Source organism: Rissa tridactyla, chromosome 10 (genome assembly GCF_028500815.1).
Source record: "Rissa tridactyla isolate bRisTri1 chromosome 10, bRisTri1.patW.cur.20221130, whole genome shotgun sequence".
Classification (NCBI taxonomy): Eukaryota; Metazoa; Chordata; class Aves; order Charadriiformes; family Laridae; genus Rissa; species Rissa tridactyla.
Window position 1 is genome coordinate 4574243 of NC_071475.1, and position 23585 is coordinate 4597827.

A 23585-nucleotide genomic window follows, 5' to 3' on the forward strand; every position below is an offset into this window, starting at 1 on the left:
TCTGCACTCCCCGTGATCTTTCACAAGCTGCAATGGGCATGAGCTGTTGGACTTCCACGGGGCTTTGTGGGTCAGACGTACTCAGCTTTCGATCTGACTCTTTCATGACGAGAGATACAAGAACCAGGATTGTAGTAGTGCCAAGGTTGCGATACCGCTCCAGAAAGGTTTGCCAGCAGGGAAGCACCAAAGGTCCCTCTCTCCATCCTCGTCTGCTCCTGCATCAACCAGTCGGTTCTTGTCTGGTCACTGACAGAGCAAAGCCTCCTCCAGCTACTCCCGAAGTGGAGGTACCACCTCACCAACCTGAGAGAGGAAGACGGGGGTGTTCCATGGAGATGGGCAGCAATGCCAGAGGCCGCACCACCGGTATGTAGCACGTATCACAGGCAGGAAACTGAACTTCGTCGTTCAGCAGCCCTCTGATGTGCCAGGGTGGATACGGAAGATACCCATTGCCACCACTCTCTGCCAGCTTTGGGGTGGTTTCTGGTTCCCAGCCCAGCATCTCTCAGCACCAGCAGGTCCCGGAGAAGCTCTTGCTACTGATCTTTGCAAATCTGGCTTTTCAGGTTTTCTGAGCTATGAACCCAAACTCAGCGGTTACCCTTGTGAACTGTCAGGCATCTCTGACCTTGTGCTTAAAGATTTGTTCTTTCGGGGGGGGAAAATTATTATAGAGTGATAGAGATTATAGAGTTCATACGTGATTTGACTGAGGTCCCACAGAGCACTAGTCCCTAGACCTACAAATGCACCTAGACCTAGCCTGAACAGGGCTACGCACACACACAGATATTAGCAGACCTTTACAAACCAGGGATTATCTTTTTTTCAGAACAGGAAAGAGCCTATTTTAGACCTCAGTTCCTCCCTATTGTTTAAAGGTATTTTCAGGCTGAAATTCAGGCACTGCCTTGGGACAGGAGTGCGGTTCGGCCACCGAAGGCTTTAAGAGACTGGGTCGTGTTGGCAGCTGGCTGACGCGTGTCCTCAGCCTTCCAGATAACGAGGGCTACGCTGCCTTCACCCTGGCTAACGCTGCAAGCGTGGGCAGGGATGAATGCGAAATTTAAGACGCCCTCCGAGACCGTGTTGGTTTTTCGGTTTTGTTTTGCTTGCTTTTGTCGTGGGGCAGTTTCGACTGTCTCGGATTCCCGGTCTCAGGGGTCGTGAAGCCCAGGATGCAGCCGCTGCCCTTGGAGGAGCCAGCGCACAAAGGCAGTGCTCGAAGTACAGCAACGTTTGTCAGCTGAGGCGTTGGGCAACGCGGGCCGGAAAGCCCTCAGATCTGCCATGTTTGAGGAAGATGTGAAATGCTGTAGCCATGACCTGTCGTCGTAGCAAAATCTGCCCGGTCCGTTGCTGAGAGCAGGACAGTAATGAAGCCCATCTGCTCCCGAGAGCCAGGCTTTTCATGAGGAATGCTTTCTCTAGTCCGTCTTGGCTTTCTACAGTTTCCTGAGAATCTCTGATACGTGCGAGGGGTTTGGGAGGGGGAAGAAGGGGGCTTAGCACGCCAGGAGTTAACTCTGTGCCTGCGGGAGAGATTTGCGTCTCGGTTCGGCGGCCCCGCATCCCGCTGCCATCCCAGCCCGGCTGTTTCTCACCGGCAGCACGTTGCACCTGCACTTTCTGCCCTGTCCCCGCTCCCAAAACCCCATCACTCCTATTTATCCTGCAAAAAGGACTCCACAAAAACGTCTCCTGGGAGCAGCAGGACCTTTGCCTGTGTTGGTGCGGGAAGGACTTTGTGGCGATCATCAGTCAGGTCTGAGGCTGGAGGCGAGTGCTCACGCGGTGGCCAGGGCACTCCTGGGGGTGCTGGGGTTTATGATGTGCTGGGTTTTCTTCCTTGGTCCTTGCTGCCCGCAAGCATCTGAATGGAGAGCGTGACAAACCCTCCATCTTAATCCCAGCGCAAACACAGCTGTCTTTCCCGGGACCCTCTATCAGAAGCCAGGAAACTACAAAGGCATTAGGTGCTGAACTCCCGTTACTCCCCCTCGGAGCCGAGTACCCAAAGAAGAGCTTAACTCCCCAAATACCGCTGCGGGGCCAAGGGGGGAATGTTTCACATTAAGCCTTTGAGACACAGCTGGGCAAACGCCCAAAACTTTCCTTGTTAAGAGGCCGTTAAAGACTATTAGTGATCTGAGAGGGAGGGAGCATCTCGCAGAGTAGCTCCGGTGGCCTGGGGTGAACGTCGCCATGCCTAGGTCCTGCCTTCACTGCACGGCTTGCGCCGATGCTGACAACAGGGACAAATGGAGCTTCCCTAAGAGCTGGGGGTATTTTTTCCCCCTCAGTAAATACATTCATGGGTGGAGGGGAGTGACTGGTGTCAGTGGAGAGTTGAACCCAATATTCCCAGCCTCTGCTGCCCAGTTCAGACCAGTCTCCTCTCTCCCGTACACGTACCTGCTCCCGTGGAGCTTGCACTGCTGTAAACGGGGTCACCCTGCCTCTGTCTCCCGTCTCGATCTGCAGCTTTGGGACAGGTCTATGTTCAACTCTGCGATTTCACCACCGTTTCACATGGATCTTTTTTCTCTTCTTCAAAGCCAGCTGCCTCCTTGGCAGTAAAATCCTTCCAGCAGGGTGGGAGTTAATTGGTGAATGCACCCTGCACACGCTGCTGCCCTGTGCAGATGTCCTCCTTTCCTGATGCTCATCTTCAGATGCCGGGATCGTTGCTTCATTGCTGGCTGTCCAGGTTTATTCTGTCCAACCCGATTTTCACTCTGCTGCAGGTTTGCAGTAATTCCAGTAAATTACGCAACAAAATCAGTTGACATCTCCTCTGCAGCCTGAGCTCGCTCTGTTCTCCCTTTCCCAATTGCCTGTGGCTTCCACAGGGAAGCCAAAGTCTCAGTCTAAGGCAAAGGTGGGAAGAAAGAGCAACTCTGTGTCCCCAGGAGCTGGGTGGCCACTGCTCGGGTAGATGAACTCCTCTTTCTGCAGGTTCTTCACAGGAGATCACCCAGTGTAGGAGGTAGCACTGGGACACGTAGTTTGGTTTTGTTTGTCTGATGATTTTAATGAGCAGGGGAGCAAAGCTGCTTCTACGTTTGTTGCGTTGGAAGGAGAGCGTGGTGCTCGCAGCGTGATGAACGCAGCGTGCACGAGAACAGGGAAGGGAAGGGGAGCCAAAGGACACGGTGTGAGAAGTGGCTTTGTGTGGCTCGCGTCCCACGCAGAAGTGATGCCCAACGTTCCCCGGTGCCAACCGCACTGCAAGCCTCCTGCCGTCAGGAGACGGGCTCAGCAAATGGGGGCTGCAGCAGCACCAGGCACTGGGATGTCTACAGACTTTGCGGGAGGCAGCGTGGTTTCAGTGACCTACCAGTGCCTGTTCCTCTCTGCATGGAGCTGAGCAAGCCAAGGAAACCTAGTAGCCAGATGAACCCGCAGCGCCTGGTATCCTCAGCTGTCACCCCAACATTTAACAGCCCCCACATTTCTGCTCCCCCCTTGCTGGGCTGAGTCGGCAGCCCCTGAATCGGGCAGAGTACAGGAGTGCCCTGAAGAGTGCCTTCAGTCTGAGCCCCGCAGACAGGAGAGCGATTGCAAAAAGCAAACACACCACGCTGCCCCGTGCACACACGCAGTTGGCAAATGCGTCTCAGTGTCAGCCCCGGGCATCGCTGTGACTTGCCCTGGGCAGCTGCCTGAAAAATGGCCTTTCGGTATGAGGAGTTGGTGAGTGGCTGTGCGAGAGCACTGCGTGGGATCTGGAGCCATCGGAGATTCATCTTGAACCTGGTGCTGTCCTGCTGACCCACCCAGCCTGGCAAGACCCATGGATGTGGGGACAGGCTGAGAGAGTTGGGGTTGTTCAGCCTGGAGAAGACTCCGGGGAGACCTTATAGCCCCTTCCAGTACCTAAAGGGGGCTACAGGAAGGATGGGGAGGGACTCTTTATCAGGGAGTGTAATGATAGGACAAGGGGTAACGGTTTTAAACTGGAAGAGGGGAGATTTAGATTAGATATCAGGAAGAAATTTTTCACTCTGAGGGTGGTGAGCCCCTGGCCCAGGTTGCCCAGAGAAGCTGTGGATGCCCCATCCCTGGAGGGGTTCAAGGCCAGGCTGGACGGGGCTTGGAGCAGCCTGGGCTGGTGGGAGGTGTCCCTGCCCAGGGCAGGGGGTGGAACGAGATGATCTTTAAGGTCCCTTCCAACCCGAACCATTCTGTGATTCTGTGATCTTTATGGTGGCTTGCTGGGGGGCAGGTTAGTCTGAGGGAAGCTGAGCTCTCCCCCAACATTTCTTTTGAATGCTACTGAGCAGGTTTCATTTTTCCCAGGCCCTTTGCAGCCGCCCTTACTGGGGTAGCTGGGGTGAATAAGCTTCTGAAGATCTCTGCCTTGTAACCCTTCCAACTCCCGCCTTTTGCAGGCTCAGAGGCAAAGATCTGCAGAAGCCTAAATTTTGTTTCAAGATAGACCAGATCTTCCTTGCTTTGGAGAAGGAATTCAAAATCTGCTCAGTTTGTGCAAATCCGTTCCCTTTAGCTTGCTGGGATGGTGCTGAGCAGGTTTAGCTTTAGGGTATGGAGGTGTCCAGCCTTGAGCCAGCCAGTGGGGAATTCCTGCAGCCTGGCAGAGGAATGGGCTGGCTGGCCTGGCTGCTGCTGTTTTCCCCATTGTGCCCTGGACTCTTAATATTTGGATGAGCTTTCATTAGATAAAACAGTTGTAAAGTTATGGGCAGGCAGATTGATGGGAATTTGGCTGGGAAGGAGCTGGTCTTTCCAGGGAGAAGAAAGCAGTTTTTGTCCCCGCTGGTTAGCACTGCAGCAGCTCTGTCACCCCCGGGTTCGGCACCTACATCCGCAGCCGAAGTGGCTCGTCACCATCTACCCATGCAGGAAAGCCTGGCCGCATAAGCCACATCCTTTGGCAGCTCTGTGCTGAGATGAAAATCATCATTTGGTGTTAAAAATGGTCGAGGGGCTGGTTTTGAGGGTGCGAGTGCATGTGGATTCAGTGTCTGGCTACTTTTGCTGTCCGGGTTGCCCCAGCCGCCCCGCACCGTGTCTGGTCTTTCCCTGTGCAGCAGCAAGAGCTTCCTCCTCCGACAGCCGGGCTCTCCAAGCGCCAGCCGTTCCCAGGCCCGTGGGCAGCCCAACCTGGCTCCTTCGAGCCCTGTTTGCCTGCCTCTCCGTTCACGTGCCCTGCTTTTCCCCCCCGTCATTGATCGCGATCACCTCGGATGCACCGAGGCAATGAAAGACAAACGCATGCAGCGTTCCCAGCGGTGCTGCTCTGCCCCATCGCCGTCAGCGCGCCCTCGTGACAGTGTGTCACATCGTGAAGCTGTTTCCGCAGCTGGGAGATGCTGCAAACCACACTGCCCCGGACCTGACTCCAGTGTCGCGCTCGGGTGAGTCTGTTCCGTGGCCATGTGAACGAACCGTGGCTGAGCACCGGTGCCGAGACCCGCTGTCCTGAAGAGGCACCCGATGCTGGTGAGACCCAGCTTTTTCGTGATGGGACTTAATTTTCAGACTCCCTCAGAGCATTATCCAGCTGGACTTGAAGCTGCTCTCTCCCCCAGAAGTCTCTTCTGAAGGTGGCACTGTCTCTGCAGTGGCTCGAGTGCAGATCAGCAAGCCTCTAGCTGCACGTGGCAGATGGGCAGGTGCTGGCAACTCTGCCCGTGGTATGTGTGTGTGGAGATTTGCTGTTGAATGTTTTGGACCATCACAGCAGTGCACAGGGCATGTCGTGGCCCGTGGGTCCCTTCCCATCATCTTGTCACCTGTGGTATGGAGGGACACTGAGGCCACGAGCCCTGGGCTCTTGTCACAGTGGTGCTAACAGCTTATTCTTCTCTTTGTAAGCGCCACTTGATTTATAGCCCTCCATCTCCTGGCTGCTCTCCCAGCCCTTCCGGGAAGGGGGCAGCGGCAACAGATTTGAGCCGTTCCCTGGAACGATCACTCCGGGAGCGCTGCTCTCCCTGTGGATTTGCAACCTCACCGCTAACCTGAAACCTGACCCAAGCCCGCTCTCTGGCCAGATGTTGCTTCACTGCTCTGTGCTGTGAATTACTGACCTTGCAGGAAGATGGGTAATGTTGACGTGAGGTTCAAAGGTGATGTTTGTTTGGGGCTGCCCGGTGTGGGTGTCTCTGGGGTTGGCCCACCTCTTCCAGAGGGCTTTCTTAAGGCAGGGAGCTGGGAAATTAGCAGAAACTAATTGGAGGTCAGAAGCTCCTCAGCAATTCCCCATCTCCATTCTCTTCCTGGTGCCTTGCAAGCACGTGGCTCTGCTCGGTCATGTTTCTCCGTGGCACAGGGAGGCGGCAAGTTCAGTCCTGCAGACATCTGCAGAGCCGGGCCTTTCCTTTTGGCAAGGGCGCGGGAGTAGCATATTCACAGCTGGGTCTTTTCCAAGTTTACTCCTGGCAGTATCGGAGAGATTGATTTCCCTGTAGCTTAATGGGACCAGCAGACACAGGCACTGTGAGACTGAAACAAGACGGGTGACGCTGGTGGAGTTTTGCTTCAGTTGCCCGTGAACAGCCGCTGCGGGGTGGGTGTAGGTGCAAGACACCTGGTTCCCTTCTTCCTGAGGTCTCCATTAGACCTTGCTTGTGTCCTGTAAGAGAGGTCTTCAGAGCACCTGATGCTGACAGCCGTTCCCAGGGATTAACCAGCAACAGGGACATAGATCCAACACTCAGACAAGTTCACACTCGTGATGCTGGATCTGTCGCGTCTCAGTGCTGCAGTGACACTGGAGATGTTTGTGTCCCCTCTTAAACATGCTGGCTGGGGAGACGGGGCTCTTTGGTGGCCTCAGGCAACACCCACTACTAGATACAGCAGAAGTAGGCACAAGGAGCTATGCGGTGAGAAGTTACGCGCTGGAGATGGTTCTCCCTAGCCTCCAGCAGCTGTAATTAGCTCCTGTCCCCCTCTGCAACCTTGTACATCTCTTCAACACGCCGTAAAGCCTCTTGCTCTGTACCGTGTGGCAGTGAGTCTCACAGGTGAAGGACCTGCTGTCACGTAGAAAGGCAGGACACAGACCCTCAGCTGTCCCTGCCGAGAGCAGAGGGGCAGGAGCCGAGAAACAAAGCCAGGGAGGGAGCGGCTGTGTGCAAGGTGGTGCCTTGGGAAGGGTTTGCTGAGTGTGCGTTTTTTTCCCCAAGATCTGCTTGCCGGGGCTTTCATCAATTCCAGATGCGTGGAGCTGACGAGATGGCTTGAAACGTACTCAGCAGGCAAGTCGTTGAGCCATACGACGTGGGAGAGACTTCGTTTGCTCTTGTCTGTGTGCAGGAGCCTGTGTGCAGAGGGCACGAACGGCATCTGCCTGAGCCAGACCTGACTGCAGGCGGGTTTTGAGCAAGTCCAGTCTGATCTCCCAGATCTCGGCCCGCCGTGGCCTCGGCAGCGGAGCAGAAGGCAGCGGGCTGGTGCAGATGGGCTCTTGGCTCGGCAGGTCCACGCGGCCACCTGAGCCCAAGAGCTTTCTGCAGCTGCGGGTCGCCTGAGCCTGCGCCGGCCATGGGAGCCTACAGGGGTATGGACACCACCGCGGGGTGGGGGTGTGCAGGGGGGAGCAGGGTCTCTGGTGCAGCCTTGCCAGCCAAAAATCAGCTCCTGTGCATCCCGGTAGGGATCTCTGCCTTGGCACTGCCAGCGCAAGCCCTTCTGCTGCAATTCCTGTCGAGCAGCAGACTGGAAAGGAGGAGTTTATTGACAAGGAATGGAAATGCTGGCAGTTCAGGCTTGTATTATATATGCAAGCAGCCAGCCGGGGCCAGGAGACCAACAGGCATAATGGGGAAGAGAAATCGCTCTTGGAAAGCTTCTAGCTTGGCTTGCAGGAGAAATTAACCATTTGAAATCAGAAGGTTGCGCGGTGCTTGTGCACAGATATTTTATTTGCTCACAGAGGCTGTCTTCCTGCTGGAAACTGTTAATTTTCCGTTTCCTATAAAGATCTCAATCGCATTCCTTGTGACAGCAGACAGCTAAGCACATTGCCCCAGTGAAATACATCCCACCACCTCAAATGCCTGTGATCCTTCTATTAAACCTTTCTGACACCTGCCTCAGGCTGACACCGGTGACCAGAGCCTCCTGCCACTGAGGGCACGTGTGGGTTTAGGAGGAATGGGACAGAGTGTCCAGCTGCCATTGGCTCTGGTCTTGCTCTGATCCCCAGAGACGATGCTGTGGCATTTGGCAGGTTGCTTGAAGCAGCTGGATTCTTTCTTTCCCTCTCTGCATGATTTATTGTGAGCTAATCCTATAGCTGTCACCCTTTTCCATCACTTGATTACAGTTTCTCTGGCTGATCCTTGACTCAAGTTGACTAAACTGGAATAACAAAGCCTTCCTTTAAAAACAAAGCCTGAGCCCTCCAGGTCTCTGGGGAGGAGGGAGCCACACAGCCAAGGGGCAGCTGTGACAACCCCTCTGCCTGGCTGTGGCTGCTGACACTGTGATGGCCCAAGAGGTGCCATCGGTGAAAAATGAAGAAAAATTACCTTCAGAAACATAAAGGCAAAGTAAGTTGTGCAAGGAAGCGGGAGTCAAGAGAGGAAAGAGCTTTCATGAGGCTTTGTAGAAAACAAGGAGCTTCCATATGTAATTTTAGTATCTTCTTCCTAATGGCAACGGCAATAACTTCTTCCTAAGTAAACCTCCCAGGATCTTGAGCATCAAGAGTAATGCTCAAGTGGTTTTAAATTATGTCCAGCAGAGAGATTTCTGAATCACAGTCACTTCTGGAACCAGTGAGTGCCGGTCCCTGCGCTGGCGTGGGTACAGCCAGCGCTCCTCCAGCAGGAGTCGTCTGGCTGAAGCCTGGACTGTCCAGGGATTTCAGGTTTCAGGAGTCTCTTCCAGGCAGTTGTTAAAGGCTGAGCAGTCTCCTGTTAGGTGCGTGTGTGGGGGGGGGAAACACGGCAAAAAATAAAGTTAGAAAGATAATTATTTTCCTGCCCAGCGCCTGTGACAGGCAGTAGAAATGTGCAGCAGTGCAGGATGTTCAGACCCAATCTCACGGCAGGAGTTTAACGTTCTTTTTTGTAGCAGCTTAAAAAAAATCCATACATCTGAGGACGCCCCCTCAAATCTCCCAGCCCCCTCCGTGGCTGCTGTCTGAGCCGTTGTGCACAGCACGTGCGAGACGGAGTTGGCTGCAGAGGCAGGAACGCTCAATCATCTCTCAGCTCCGGCGTGAGCTGCGGAGTGCTGAGTTTGCACGGCAAGCGGGGAGCTCTGTGGGCTGGCTTTGTCGTCCAGGCACGAGAAAGGGAAACGCGCACACGGGGCCGTTGTCTCTTTCCGACACGCCAGCGCTCCGGCAGCCCGCTGGGACGTGCCCCTCCGAAGGGCATTGGTGGGGGGGGGGTGCAAGGGGTCCAGCAAGACCCTGGGAGCACTTGCACGCTGGGGACGGTGAGAAGTCACCACCAGTTCCTGCTAAAGCGCTAAGAGGATTAACAGAAACGGACAGTGGGGATTACATTGTCAGCAGTGCTTGCCAGGTCTCTTTGGAGAGCTTTTCAGCGGAGACCCCTCTTTCTTTAAGTGGTTTGGAGAAAAATCCGAAATAGCTCTGAACGTTGGCCCGCTGTCCCCCTCCCATCCCATGCCCTGTGTGGCGCTGAGCGGGGCGTGCAGGCTGCGGTGCGGCGGCGGTTGAGCTCGCCCAGCATCGTCTCCAGCCATGGTCTGTGCCAAAGGGACGGCAGACCCTGAGGAGCGGGAACTGCCCCTTGGAGAGGTATTTGCTGGATCCTTTCAGTGGAGGACGGGGGGTGGTGATGCGAAATAGGTCTTACTGTCACATTTCTGTGCCAGCCCTGTGTGTCACCTGTCAGAAAACTCTGTTCAGGTGTGATTCTTGGTAAGGCTCTTGGTGGGGACATGTTTGAGCTAGAAGAGAAGATACTGAGAAGTCGGTGGCAAGGGGGACAGTCAGGAGGAGACTGCGGTTGGGAAGGGGGTCGGGTCAGCTGCAAGGCTGCTGCCTCTGTCTCGCCAGCCCTTCAGGAGGCGTCTGCCGTTGTTCCTTGGCACAGTGGCGTTGCTGTCCCTACAAAGGTTGCCACAGCATTTGGGAGGCTGGGCTCAGGCATTTTCCTATGAAAGTCAATGTGTCTGTGTTGAGCTGGATCCGGACGGAGAAACCTGGGGTCCGGTGGCACTTTGCACTGGTGGCACTTTGCGCTGGAGGCTGAGTGAATGCCCCGTATCTGCTGTCTGCAGTTTTATTGCATCCAGCGTAAGTCATCAAGCATGGAAATGTTTATGGGTAGGTGACAGTCATGAAGAAGGGGCGCTGCAACCCCGCACCGAGGAAGCAGGGAGCATCCATCTGCCTTTCGCCAGCAGGCTGGGAACCGCGTGAGTGCATGTAACACACTTAGGGCTCCTGGGCTGTCCTTTTGCCTGTCTCCCCTCGTATTTCTGTGAGTCAGGGCCCCGTGCTGGGAGTAATTTGCACTTTGTGGCTGGTGTGAGTGCCCCAGTATCAGACAGACGAGTGATGCAGCTCTGCTGCCGCTCCGTCCCCCGATGCCACATGCTACTCCTGTCCCGTGCGCCCCAGGCACGGGGTCCCAGACAGCCGACAGCTGCATACAGACGTCAGGGATCTCACGCAGAGGTGGAGGCAGGTGTGCTTGGACTTTTGGTCCCACTTCAGTTCCCTGAAGCCGTGCGTTTCCACCCCTAGACGTTCAGCACAACCACTGCTGCTTCTGGCAGGCGCGTCCGTTCCCCGTCTGGCTGGAAGGAGCGCAGGACGTGTACTCACCCCTCTGCGTGGCTCTTCCCATCCATCACTTTCTACAGAGAACAGCTTAGGACCTTCATCCACGCCCTGAATTAACATTTCCTGAAGGCATCACACCCCTTGTCCCTCTCTTGCCCATGGAGCGCTGCCTTCCAGCCAGCAGAGCACATACCGAGAAGAGTGAGCGATTTTTCCTGTTAAAGGCAGTGCGGTCCGTCGAATTATCCCATGTAAAATAGTGACTCATCGTCCCCTCTTAGACTGTGTTTCTTGGCTAGAGGGAGACTGTCATTAGTGCCAGGGAGCCTGGCTGCCGTCACCATCCAGTTGTGCCACACGGCCCTGGGACTCTGGAGGAGCTGCAAGGTGGCAGTTGCTGCAAACAAGGGTATTATTTTTAGGGGGTGACACCTCTTTTCATCTCCTTCCCAGAGGAAGTCATCTTGGGCACTGGGGGTAGCCCGTTCACACCTTGTAACAGCGCGGTCAGGGGATCCCCAATACCTTCAGATCTCCGTGTGTGTAGGAACTATGTGGTTTGAGGATAGACGTGCTGCAGAAGCGTTTGTCCCAGGGGACTGTAGGTGTGAAGTGTGTGCATTTGGTGGAAGGAGGTTGGAAAATGCTCCTTTCCCTCTTGTCTAGGAGGTTTGTACAGCTGGGTCTCCTCAGAATGGGAAGTGTCACCTTAGAGGTCACTGCCTGTGGTACCTCTTCTGAGGAACGTGGCTGGGAAAGGGGCACTGGGGAATGCCTCATCAGCAGAAACGTGGTCTGAAAACGGGTGCTGGGGATGGGGTGCCCCATCACCCCTCAAGAGCCATCTGTGGCTGCACGGAGTCAGCCTTAAGTAGCTTCCCAGAAAGCCAAAAGAGTCATTTGGGGAAAAGGGGGAGATTTCCAGGGGAGGAGGGTCTGTGTGATAGGGGCTGGTAGGACCCTTTCATCGGCTCCATGGGGGTGGGACATGTTTTAGCCAGGTACGGAGAAGAGGAAGAGGCTGAACCATTGTGCAGCCTTCATCCCTCCTTTGCATCCCTTCCTCATCTTGCCCTGAAATGGTACTTTATCATGGCAGCTAAAACATCACTTCTGGGTGACCCTGGTGCCACAAAACCACCTTCTCCCATATGGAAACGTGTGTGGGTTCCTCCATCCAAGCTGATGGGAGAGATTTGTCTTTCGCTGCTGCAGGTCGTGGTGGCTGTTGTACGTGGGCTATTCTCGGTGTAAACCTCTTCATGTGCACGTCCTGTCTTGCCCTGCTCAGATTTGCCTCCGAGCTGCTTTTATTTGTGGTTTTTAGCTTAGCTTTGTGGGTAACCTCCTCACAACGCATCTCTGTTTTAGCCCTCGCAGTTTCTAAGTGCTGGCAGGTGAGGGGAGTGTGTGTGTGTGTGTGTGTGGGGGGTGTTAATTATTTGGTTTGGCTGTTTAAAAGGGCTAGGGGGGGATGGTACAAAGTGTGTAGCGGTGGGAAAAAAAGCTTGAGCTAAGCTTTCAAGCATCCCCGTGCTGCTGGGACTCGGTTCTCTCTGGTCCAGCCAAGTTCAAGTCACTCGGTTGGTTTAACTTCTGCTGAACGAAACAGCTTTAAGTCAGGACCACATGAGCTGCCGACTGGAGCATTCTCCCTTCCCACGGGGAGCAGTCCCGGCAGGCTGGGCTGCTGGTACCAGGGTGTCTCTGGGCACGATCCTGTGCTTGGCTGATTCAGCAGGACCTCCAGACAAGGCGAGGTGTTGCACCACCTGAGCCAAAACTTCCAATGGTCTCTTTGTTGCTCGGCCCCAAAGTGTTTTCCAGCCCACCGTGTCGTGTGGGTGCTCTCGAACCTTGTACAAACTTGTAGCAGCAGTCTCGTAATGGTAAGAGAAATTAAATGCTTCATTAAGCCCGCTGATGGACAAGCAGATGAGCTTCAGGCTCATGTGTGTGTTTTACTCCCCATCCCTGCGAGACCAGACATATTTTGGTTGTCCGTCCTCCTGGGGGGACGCGACACCAGTGACAGCCTCCAAGCTGCTGCGATGCTCCTTGTGAGAGATGGCGCCTGGCTGGAGATGGGGCTTTGCCGTGGGGAATAACGAGGCTGGCAACATCCAGGTGGTGGCTGTGCTTGAAAATAGGGTCCTATGGCCCAAGCCCAAGGTACCTGGAGGCGATTTCTGAGCCTGAGAGTTAGGGTGCAGTGCTGGTGAGAGAAGATACTTATCCAGTGGTTGAGCTTCCAGGTCCCAGGCCAGTGCCTCAGGGTTGTGGCTCAGCTGGTGACATGGAGGGATGCCATTAAATCACGCAGTGGTTTTGCAGGGGACAGGGATGTGCCTTCCTGCTGACCTGCTCAAGGAAGCAGGATCACAACGGTGACTCTAATCCTGCCCTTCGGATGGGCTACGTGAGCCTGGCTGGGCTGTCTGGGAAGGACTTGCTCCAGGGCCCTTGCAGGGGTACAACCAGCTACAGCCCTTGGGCTCCCTTGGAGGTCCTGTTCCTAATGCTCCCGTTGCCTGTCCCTCCAGGCAGAGGTGTGCGGGATCGGGGCATTGGTTGGGTCCTGGTGCAGACCCATGGGCACCCTGTGCAGTTCTTTCAGCCGTCCCTAGCTAGTCAGCTCATCCTGCCCCTTGGCTCTGCCGTGTCTGAAAATGCTCTGGAGCAAACAAGGGGAAGGACCTGCTGCTCCCCGGGATGCTCTGGGTTGTTGCTCTGCTGCAGGCAATGGGAGAGGAGCTGGCAGGGGTAGGTCTGACAGAGAATGGAGGATTATTCCCTTCCCCTAAAAAGTGAGCCGAGACAGACGTCTCCAGCAGATTCTACGCCGCCTCTACCTCAGCAGAGAGAAATGCGGAGCCAGCCAGCCTTTACCGAGGCTTGGCCCGCAGAGCAGAGGGCCGGCTGTCAGGAATAGCCTGGGTTATCGGTTACTGGCTTGCTCGTCAGCAGGGGGAATATCAGAGGCGGACGGCGGTGGGTCTGCCTGTGACCATGCTGCACGGGGTGGCCTTAGCTGATGGCCTGTTGCCCGTGTCCACATAACCTCCTCCACAGGAGTTACTCGCTGCTCACCTGCTGAAGGGAACGAACGGTCACCTGTGTCCGTTCTGAGCCTCTGCAAGAGGACATTGTCATGAGGCAGAACAGGCTGAACAAGCCATAACTGGGGAGAAGAACACCGTGCAAAGAGAAGCAAAGATGGGAAGAGCAAAGGGGGCATTTCCCAAGCGACGGAGGATGTTGGTCTGGAACAAGAAACGTGTGTTTGTATTGTAAATATGAGAGCTGATGCCAGCTCCCCTCCTCACTCCTCCTGCTCAGCGCTCGCCGGCACAGCCCCAGGATGAACAAAAGAGGTCAAATGCAGCGCTCGCTCCAAAGGGATCTGTTAGCTGCCACGTGGAAGCTGTGCAAGGTGGGGGCTATTGCAGGTCAATACTTGAGCTCTCCCCTTCTCTGTAATGCAGCTGCTTGAGGAGCAGTGCCGTGCATGACAGAGGCCTGGGGAAAAGATCAGAAAAGGTCTCTTTTGGTTATTCTCCATAGGACTGGTTACTTTTTGCCATTGCCTGTGCCTGTCTGAATATTGCTGTTCGCCTTGAAATGCTCCGTCTCCCCAAAATACGTAGTCTCGTATGTGCTGTGCTGCCATTGTACCTGCCGGAATGGGGCACGGATGCTGCCCGCTACCTCCGAATGTGCCCAGGGGGCACAATCTCCTGCTGCTGGGGCGTAAACCAAGTGCAGAGATGCCCATCAGCTGTGTGGGGGACAAACCTCAGCTCTGGAGATGCAGGAAAAAACTTGGTCTGCTACCTGAGAGAGCTTCTCCCAAATCCTCCCGGCCCCGGCGGCTCCTGCAGGCCCTCGGCACAGGTCCGGAGGCTGCCAGGCAAGTCTGAGATGCCTCGGGCATCCCCTGATTCTCTGGCCAACTCCCTGCGTGCCCAGAAAAGCAGTGGTCGGGGCTGCACTGCAGAACAAGCACTTGCTTGAGGTCTTTGTACACAGTGGTTGTGTTGTCGTTTCACTTTTGGGGGCAGAACGAGGCCTGTCATGTCCTGCAGATTCAGGGATCAATGTTCTTAGCTGGGACTGATGCTCCTGGCTCTCCCCGAGCGGGAGGTACAGCTCCCGCGTTGGCACTGCCACTCTCCCGTGCAGCCTCCGCCAGGTCTCCGGCGTTTGCCATCCATCAGATTGCCCGCACTACGGCCTCGAGTCCTGTAACATGGCGGTGTGACGGGGTCATGGAATCACAGAATGGTTCAGGTTAGAAAGGACCTTAAAGATCATCCAGTGCCACCCCCTGCCCTGGTCAGGGACACCTCCCACTGGACCAGGTTGCTCCAAGCCCCGTCCCACGTGGCCTTGAACGCCTCCAGGGATGGGGCAGCCACAGCTTCTCTGGGCAACCTCTTCCAGCACCCTCTTAGTAAAGAATTTCTTCCTAATATCTAATCTAAATCTCTGAAATGCGTAAGGATGCGAACACCAGAATTGCCACACTTTTTCACAGCCCAGTGCAGCACGTAAGAAAGCAAACAGTCGCTTACTTGGTCATCTTCTCCATCAAACAGCGGTCACTACTTTCAGCAATGTTAGGTCAGTGGGTCTGGAGTTTGCTGTGTGATGTTGGTGTTTGGGTTCCCACATCACCCTCATTTTGAAAAGAATCTCACAATGTCGAAGTGTCCGGCTGCCAACCAGGCAGTGTCCCAGGCCTTGCTATCGAACTGGGAGGAGAAACTGAGCTCAGGCTGCAGGAACTGTCTGGATCTATCACTGCTGCCGTCAAACTCTATTTTCTTTTTTTTTTTTCTCTCTCCCTCCCTCTTTTTTTTTTTTTTCCCCCCTCTTGGATGTTAAAATCGAAAATTGGACAGATTCAGCAGCCAGTGGCTGCAGCTATGATTTTGGCTTTGAATCAGTCTCAATATCTTCTCTTAAATTAGATGGCAGGATCCTTCTCCGTGTCTCTTGGGTGCTGTTATTTTAATAGCGAGGAGCGTATCTTCGCGAAGCGGGGCTGCGTTTCTGCAGTCAGGGCCGACTGAGCCATCGCTGGCAGGACTGACGCACCCGTTCCTCACCCACGACAGGTGCCGGAGAAGAGGCAAAACCAGCAAAGTCTGGAAAAGCTCATTGCTGTGCCCACAAAGAGATCCAGGTCCTAATTTCTGCCACTGACTGACTTCAAGCAAGTACTGATCCCTTTACGCTAAAGACCCCCAGGTGCTGCTTCCCCTTTTGATAAAAAGGGGAGATATTGTTCTTATTCGTTTCTCACTGAAAACTCTTCTTTCTCCTGTGAACGCAGTTCAGCTGCACACGTGCCATGTGTGCCAGGCAGTCAATTCGTGTCACCGATACCTTTTCCTCTGTTCAGATCCAGAATCCATCACAAATGTGAATCCATCACAAATGTGATGGACTCACACCCCAGCTCCCCCAGGGTCCGAGCTTTTTTTTTCCGGTCTGAGAGAGAGCATCCCCCTTCCAAGAGGGGCTGCCCTGAGAGCTGGGTCTTCCTAGAGTACGAGCCAGGACCTATCCCACTCACCCGCTCGGGAGCCGCAGGCTGTAATTAGCACTCAGCCTGATCATTTTGGGTGGCCAGGCACCACAATTATTTTTTCCTCTTTTTTTAGGTTTTGCGCAGACACAACAGGAAGCGAAGCCGGGGCTGTGAGACAGTGGTGGGGTCAGGATTAGCTCCTCGGGGCCTCTGGGGTGCGTACTCGTGAGCAGGCACACGTGCTCTCTCTTCAGTTCCCTTGGCTGGAAACAACTGAATCTCCAGGTTTTAACCCTCTCCAGCATTTCATATTGGAGATCACGAGTAGAGCTTTTGGCTCCTTGTGGCCCCAGGGTCCAGCCTGGAAAATGCCTGAAAGCTCCATCCTCCATCCCAAAAGGAGTTGGGATTCCTCCCGCTGCATCTCAGCCAGACTCCCACTGATCTGGGGTTTCCAAACCTCTTCCTATTTGGCCCCTGAGCAAGCGGTGCACGAAGATGTCCTGCATGCGAAGCACCTCCTGTCCCTCTCTGCTGGTGTTCCCAGGGGACAGTCACATCCCAGCTCAGCTTGTGCGCACCACCCAGCCCTCGCACCCTCCCGTGGGGCAGCAGCATCACCCGGTCACCTCACAGCCCTTCTCAGCAGCCTGGATCTGCCCCGCTCCCAGGAGAGCAGAGCCGTCGGCGCTGCAGGTGAAGGTCGCCAATGCTGCGGATGATAGCGTTCATGCTTTTTTTTGCTGCTATGGCAAATACCTCACCTGATATATTTCAGGACTTCATTTGCCTTTTTTATGACTGTCACAGCAGCAGCTGATAGCCCAGAACTAATGCATCTGGGACCTCCTGCCACTTCCAGCAGCAAAGGAGCAGAAACTGCTGAATTCCAACTTGCGTAATTAAATTCTGCGGAATTTCCTCTCCTCTGGTCCAGGACAAAGCTTCACCTTCCCCGGTTGGTGATTCAGTCTCTCTCTGCCATGGCAGCCTTTCTCAATGCTTTGTCCATCATCAGTATCTTTCTATTTTTATGTCAACTTATTATTCCTGAAATATTGATCCCAAAGCCAATCTTAGAGGTATTTTACTCGAAATCTGCCTTCTGCCCAGTGTTTCCCATTTGAACGCCGCCTGCTTTCCAGTTGCTTGTGTCCCTTACAGTTCACCTTTTAAACTTCACCTGCTCCGTTTGAAGTACATATTTCCTGTGGTATGTCATATCTCATGTGTTACGTATATCTGGGTGAAGATCTACCACATATGCTTGATCTACAGAAACGACTTATTTTATAGACAGATCAGCTTGCACGGGTGTAAGCTGTGCTTAGTAAATGCCGTGGTGATTTCATTCACCTATCCAGTTGCACCCACATCTTTTGTTTTCTTTCCTTCAGACTGTTTTCTAAAGCCTGGGTAATGCTGATGTCAGCCGAGCAGGCTTGTCACTGCCTGAATCCTGTCTCCTAGCCAAACTCTTCAGTTCAGGCACTGGATTTGCTGTTGTGGTTGCAGAGAACCTCCTTCCGTAATTAAGAGTTTCTGCAGCCAAAACAGCAAATTCTTTCACCGCTGCTTCCAGAAGTCTGGGATGGGCATGATCCAGTCTTTCCCTCACCTCACACATGTCTGGCTGTCTTCACAATCAACAAGTACACCTAAATATTCACAGCTTTAAAATCTATTCCCTTTTCCAAAGAGGTCATGGAAACCCCAGATCCTGCTGCAGTATTGATGTCACGCTGCCGCAAGAGAAGAGCTTCAGTTTTGATGGGACAGCACGAAAATGTGGGCTGTAGGGGGAAAGGAGGGAGGGAGTGTGTTGCCTTTTTAAGCTCCGAAGGAAAGACTGAAAGCACTTGTAGCACAGGAGACTCCGAAATATGCCTGAGCTCCCTTTCAGGCTCACCTCGTTCAGCGATTTCTGGTCGATGTTACTGCCTTAGCATGGGGGTTTTGGTCCCTTGCTCTGCATCACTCCTATTCCCTTGCCTCATCCTTTGAAGACGCAAAGGATAAATGTGATACTGCCTTCTGCCCGTCTCAGTGAAAAACATTTTGGATTTGGATCACAGACGTACACTGTCTTGATACTTATTATCCAAATGGTGATCCAGCGGTTGCCAAAGATTGATGTTTTCTCCCCATTAGAAACTCAATAGACCTTGGCTAAGTGACATCCCTGCTTTCGGATGCAATTGTGGCGATGCTAAATTTCCAAGGATTACCATTGCATGTGGTGGAATCTGGGAACCTCAGTAACAAGCTATAAAGTGAGGAGGACAGCCAGGATGCGAAGATCTTGGCAGCTCCCCCATAATGGAAGATCCTGCTGTACTCAGGGCCGTGGTGCCAAAATGCAGCACGAACCATTAATTTACTCTGATGATACTCCCTCCTCAGCACTGTCATATATTACGGTATTCCTTGGCCTTCACAAACTTCTTGGAGTCTCAGGAGCACCACAGGCATGGGTAAGCCAACGGTAGAGGGGATGGGGTGATTGACTTGTTCTCAGCATGAACGGGTGGAAGAAGAGGGATGTGTAAATGCCATTGCCCACCTGCCCCCTTCCTCCCTCCTCCTCCTCGCAGTCCAGGCTGTATCCCAGATCTGATGGAAGAAACAGGCACAGGTCAAGAATCGAACCTTTCCCCAGCTCCCTCTCCATGTTTGGTTTCCTCTCCAGCTGTGCAGTTCAGCCAGCTGTGGAGTCCCTTGAGCTCCAGCCTTCTTAAGGTGGGCCGTTGCCTGTTTGGGGTAGGCAGTGGGGGACAGGACGGGGACAGCGATTAGGGGACAGGATGGTGAGAGAGCCCAGGACGGGAGCACGCTGTGGGATTGCACGATCAGGTGGTTGGGGTGGAGCGGCCGGAGGAGAGGGGCTCTGTGTTTGAACGGGGCTGAGCTGTGTTCGTAGAGCTGCGCGGTGAGGACCCGGCGCCTGGTGACGGGGGGAGGACTGGGCGGGGAGCGCAGCAGCAGAGACATTGCAGGTGCTGGGGCTGATGGATGGTGGAACAGGGGACGGCCACAGTGTGGGGTCATGGGGCAGAGCTGTGTCAGGTGGCAAAGCCTGGTCTGAGGCGGGCTGGACTCCATTAAATCACGGTCTGCAGCCTCCGGCTGGCTCGGGCAGGACGCAGCAGCTGTGATGGCTGATGTTGCTCTTGCCAGGCAATCCCAGATGCTTTGGGGATGCTTTGGGCACAGGTGGCCAGGACTTCAAGCGCATGCTGCAGGCATTTGCAGCTGCTCCGACCCCAGCCCTGCAAAGGACGGATGCTTTGGTCCCATCAGCTGCTGCCCTCACCGTGCACCGGTGCCGGCGAGGTGCTGTGCTGAGCTCTACACGCTTCCAGCTGCTGCATCTCCCCCTCCGCTGCAGGGTTTAACGCGGTCTTCAAAAGTCATCCTGATGGCCCAGCCGGGAGCCTGTTTGTTTTTCTCCTTGGGACGTGTATCGCAAGCAGAGGGTTTCTGAAAGGAGAGACTTCCTGCAGTTGGAGCCTTGTAAAACCCCGCCGTTGGGCCAGACGGTTGCTCTGAAGGGTTTGGCGAGTGCCCCGGGCAGGGGATGGTGTCATCGCTGCGGAGAGAAGAAGCTGTCAAGCTGCAGCGAGTGTGGAGCGCTGGCATCTTCCCCCCGCCAGCTCAGCGCTCCCGGGCTCCACCGGCTGCACGGGAGCAGCCTGGCAGCTTTCTTCCTTTTTTTTTTTTTTTTTTTTTTCTTCCCCCCCCCCTTTCTCTTCCCCCTTTTTTTCTGTACCTGTACAGCATAAGCAGAGCAGGGATCCTAGCGGGGGGTTCGCTGCTATCCGGAGAAGATGGCTTGTTCTCTGCCAGATCTTGCGCTGGGGAAAGGCTGGAAGAAATCCATTTTGCAATGTTTCTGCTGGGGCTGTGGGCGAAAGTCGGGCGAGGTGCTGCAGTCCCTGGCCAGGCTTGTCCCTCGGCCTCAGCAGCCCGGAGCAGTCAGAGCACGGATCTGACCTGCCCGACCTCTGCTCGCTCCCCGCTTTACTGCAGATTTGGTTTTTGTTCACCCTAAAGAGCCTTCTGCTGAGTCAGCCTGCTCCTCCCGGCCAGGACCTCACCCTGCACCGGGCGCTGAAGCCTTTCCTTGGGAACGCGTTTCCACGCGCCCCTGTGCAGCCCCGGCGTGAGCAATTTGCATTTCTAGCAGTTTCGTGTCAGCCTGAACCACCTGGAGTTTTGCTTATGTCCCGCCTAAGAAAGGTTCCGGTTGATGCACGTGTTAATCTCGAAAACAAACGCCTCCACACTGCTTTTACTAAGTACAGGACAAGTGTCTGCTGCGGTGCAGGGCGCTCGCAGACAGCCCACGGCGAGGTCGTGCTCTTAAATTGAACAGAAGTTTGTCATCCCCGGACGGGAAAGGGACTCGAGTTTAATGCTCTCTGCTTGCAGATTCGAGCTGCGCTGAGTCGAGTTTTCAAGGTCGATCTAATTCCCTGTCATTTGCAGAGGAGCGAGTCTGGAAATGTGAAACGGGGCTCCTCTGGGACAAGCCCTGTGTGCGTTGGATCGTCCGCTTATCTCTCGTTAGCACAGATGCCGTTTCACTCTCCTGTGGGGTAACGGATACAGGGGACTGGGGAAGAAACCGTAGTACCTTCTTGTTGAGTCGCATCTCAGTCAATCCAGGGCTGCAGGAAGTGTCGTTTCCCAAGAACGCGCAAGTGCACATGCACTGCTGATGAAATTTCGTGAGGTCAGGCAGTCACTTCCCCCCGATTACAGCTCCAGGAATGAATAATGGTTAGCCTAGACCCCGGTGACTTTGTGCGTTGGAGCCGTTTTCATTTAAACAAAATACAAGCACGTGGAAAAGAAGATGGGATTTGGATTTTTCCTTCGGGTTATTTTGGTTAAAAAGATGCCACCTGGGGCTTGTATGAACAAAAACATCCAGAGCCCCAAATTGTGGTGCAAAAAGCCTCTGTGTTAGAAACCTTCACGTTGGCAGAAATGGTTTGTGAGTGATGCTTTTCCCTCCACAACGTACGTCCCTCTGAGATTTTAGAAGGTCCCTGTATAAGTAGGAACTTGGAGGACTGGAAGAACCTCCCAGGCCATGACCTCCTGAACGATGTGTCCTATCATCCCCTTCAGAAAAAAACATCATCTTCCATCTTAAAATTCACAGTGTGATTTCTTCTGAGGAAGCCAACTCCAGGGTTGAACAACCCCCATGGTTAGAAACCTTATTCTCATATGAGAACTGTTGTGGCATCCTCTGCCGATGGAGAGGGGCAGATAGAAGAAGGAGAGGCTGGGTGAGAGGTGGGGCAGCTGCTTGGAGGTGTTACCGCAAGCAAGAACCTGTGCCCTATCGCGGCTGGCTCCACACGTTAGGTTTGAGATATCCAGGCCATGTGGTTCTACCTGTGCTGGAAACAGGTCCCTGGGGCTGAGGGATGGAGCTGAAGCAGATGCTTCATAGCCTGGAAGGTGGTTGCATCCCTACGTAATTTATGAGCTTGAGAACTTGAGCATCTGTCACCGACTGGGTGTCCAGCACTGTGTTCGTTGCTGGCCAGATCCAGCCTCAGGTTTGGTGCTGTGGCAAATAGACCTCGGAAACCAAACCAGCTGATCTGCATGTCGGGGAAGGGGTGAGGACTGCTTGGGTGCTGTCTTCAGCTTCAAAAGCTCAAGGAGATGTTGCTGGTTTAGAAGGGAAGAAAAAAAAAATAAAGGCAAAAAAGAACTTAAAAAGACTTTTCAATCAGATGAAGCATCTGACCAATTTGTCTATTAATGTTTGTGTCTCTGAGCCTGGAAATGCAAACTCCGAGCCGGTGGGGGCTCAGCACAGAGCTGCCAGTGTTGGATCTGCCCCGCATCTCTGCCGAGCACAGACTCCATCTCGCCCTTCGTGGGGCCACAGCGATGCTGGTCAGGGTCCTGTCACCTCCTGGGTCATTCCCTCGCCAATGCAGCCTGCACGCAGTGGCATTCCCCAAATGCAATGGGTCAGACTGTTCCCAGTTGCTCTTGAAATTGTAAAAAGCCATTGTCTTTTATTTGTTTAAAGGTTAGGGCTGGACCTTTTCAACCCTAACAGCAGGCTTTGTTAAAAAATAAGGGGGATCTTCTCCCAGAGCCAAACGGATTTGTCTCTTCTTGGGGGACATTGCCTCATCCCAACTGGGGCATCTCCAGAGAGGGTGAGGGAAGCAGCACCCTCAACCCCTCTGATTTTTCTCGCTCCTTTTCCAGCCGCAGAAGATGGGGTTATGAGATCCACCTGGCAGGGGAAAGCCGGTCGCAGCCCACTCCAGGCCCTGTACGAGAGTGACCAGGTAAGGGGACAGGGGGAGGGAGGTGGAGGGGTGAAGAGGGAGTGGGGCGCTGGGGGCTGACCCCTTCTTCCACCCCTCTGGTGTGCAGGGCACTGTGCTGTCTCCAGCCACCCTCAAGGTCCCCGTGCCTGAACCTCTGTCCATGTCCAAAAGAAAAGACCACACCACTTTGGGGAGTAATCGATGATAAAAAAAAAGCTCATAGCCCCTGCTGGGACTTGGGCAAATGGTTTCATTACCGGTGGGCTGAGCCATAGCTGGGCAAACCCGGGAGATTTTGCCATCTGAAGATTTCGAAGCCAACTCTGGGCCATCACAGCAGGGCAAGAGCATCATTGCTGCTCTTTCCGAGCTAATAATTGATAGATGCTTCTATGTTGGGTGCTATATATACACACACACATATGTATATGCATATATACAATGTGCCCTCGTGGCCAAGAAGGCCAATGGCATCCTGGGGTGCATCAAGAAGAGTGTGGCCAGCACGTGGAGGGAGATCATCCTCCCCCTCTACTCTGCCTTGGTGAGGCCGCACCTGGAGTACTGTGTCCAGTTCTGGGCTCCCCGGTTCAAGAAGGACAGGGAACTGCTGGGGAGGGTGCAGCAAAGGGCTACAAAGGTGATTAGGGGACTGGAACATGTCTCTTATGAAGAAAGGCTGAGGGATTTGCGTCTCTTCAGTCTGGAAAAAAGATGGCTGAGGGGAGATCTTATCAACACTTATGAATACGTAAAGGGTGGGTGTCAGGAGGATGGGGCCAGGCTCTTTTCAGTGGTGCCCGGGGACAGGACAAGGGGTAACGGGCACAAACTTGAGCATCGGAAGTTCCACCTAAACATGAGGAGGAACTTCTTTACCCTGAGGGTGGCAGAGCCCTGGCACAGGCTGCCCAGAGAGGTGGGGGAGTCTCCGTCTCTGGAGACATTCCAAACCTGCCTGGACGCGTTCCTGTGCCACCTGCTCTGGGTG

The 23585-nt window shown here is 54.1% G+C and overlaps 1 protein-coding gene across 6 annotated transcripts in view; it reads left to right on the forward strand.

Moving 5' to 3' along the window:
* The window catches only part of CHST13 (carbohydrate sulfotransferase 13), a 69245-nt gene that overhangs the window by 41181 nt on the left and 4479 nt on the right, over positions 1-23585 (forward strand). For all 6 annotated transcript variants that reach the window (XM_054216158.1, XM_054216156.1, XM_054216157.1 and 3 more), the window contains one exon: positions 22530-22612. In XM_054216158.1, coding sequence (XP_054072133.1) covers positions 22547-22612 — 66 coding nt within the window. In that variant the 5' untranslated portion in view covers positions 22530-22546. The remainder of the gene's footprint in view (positions 1-22529; positions 22613-23585) is intronic.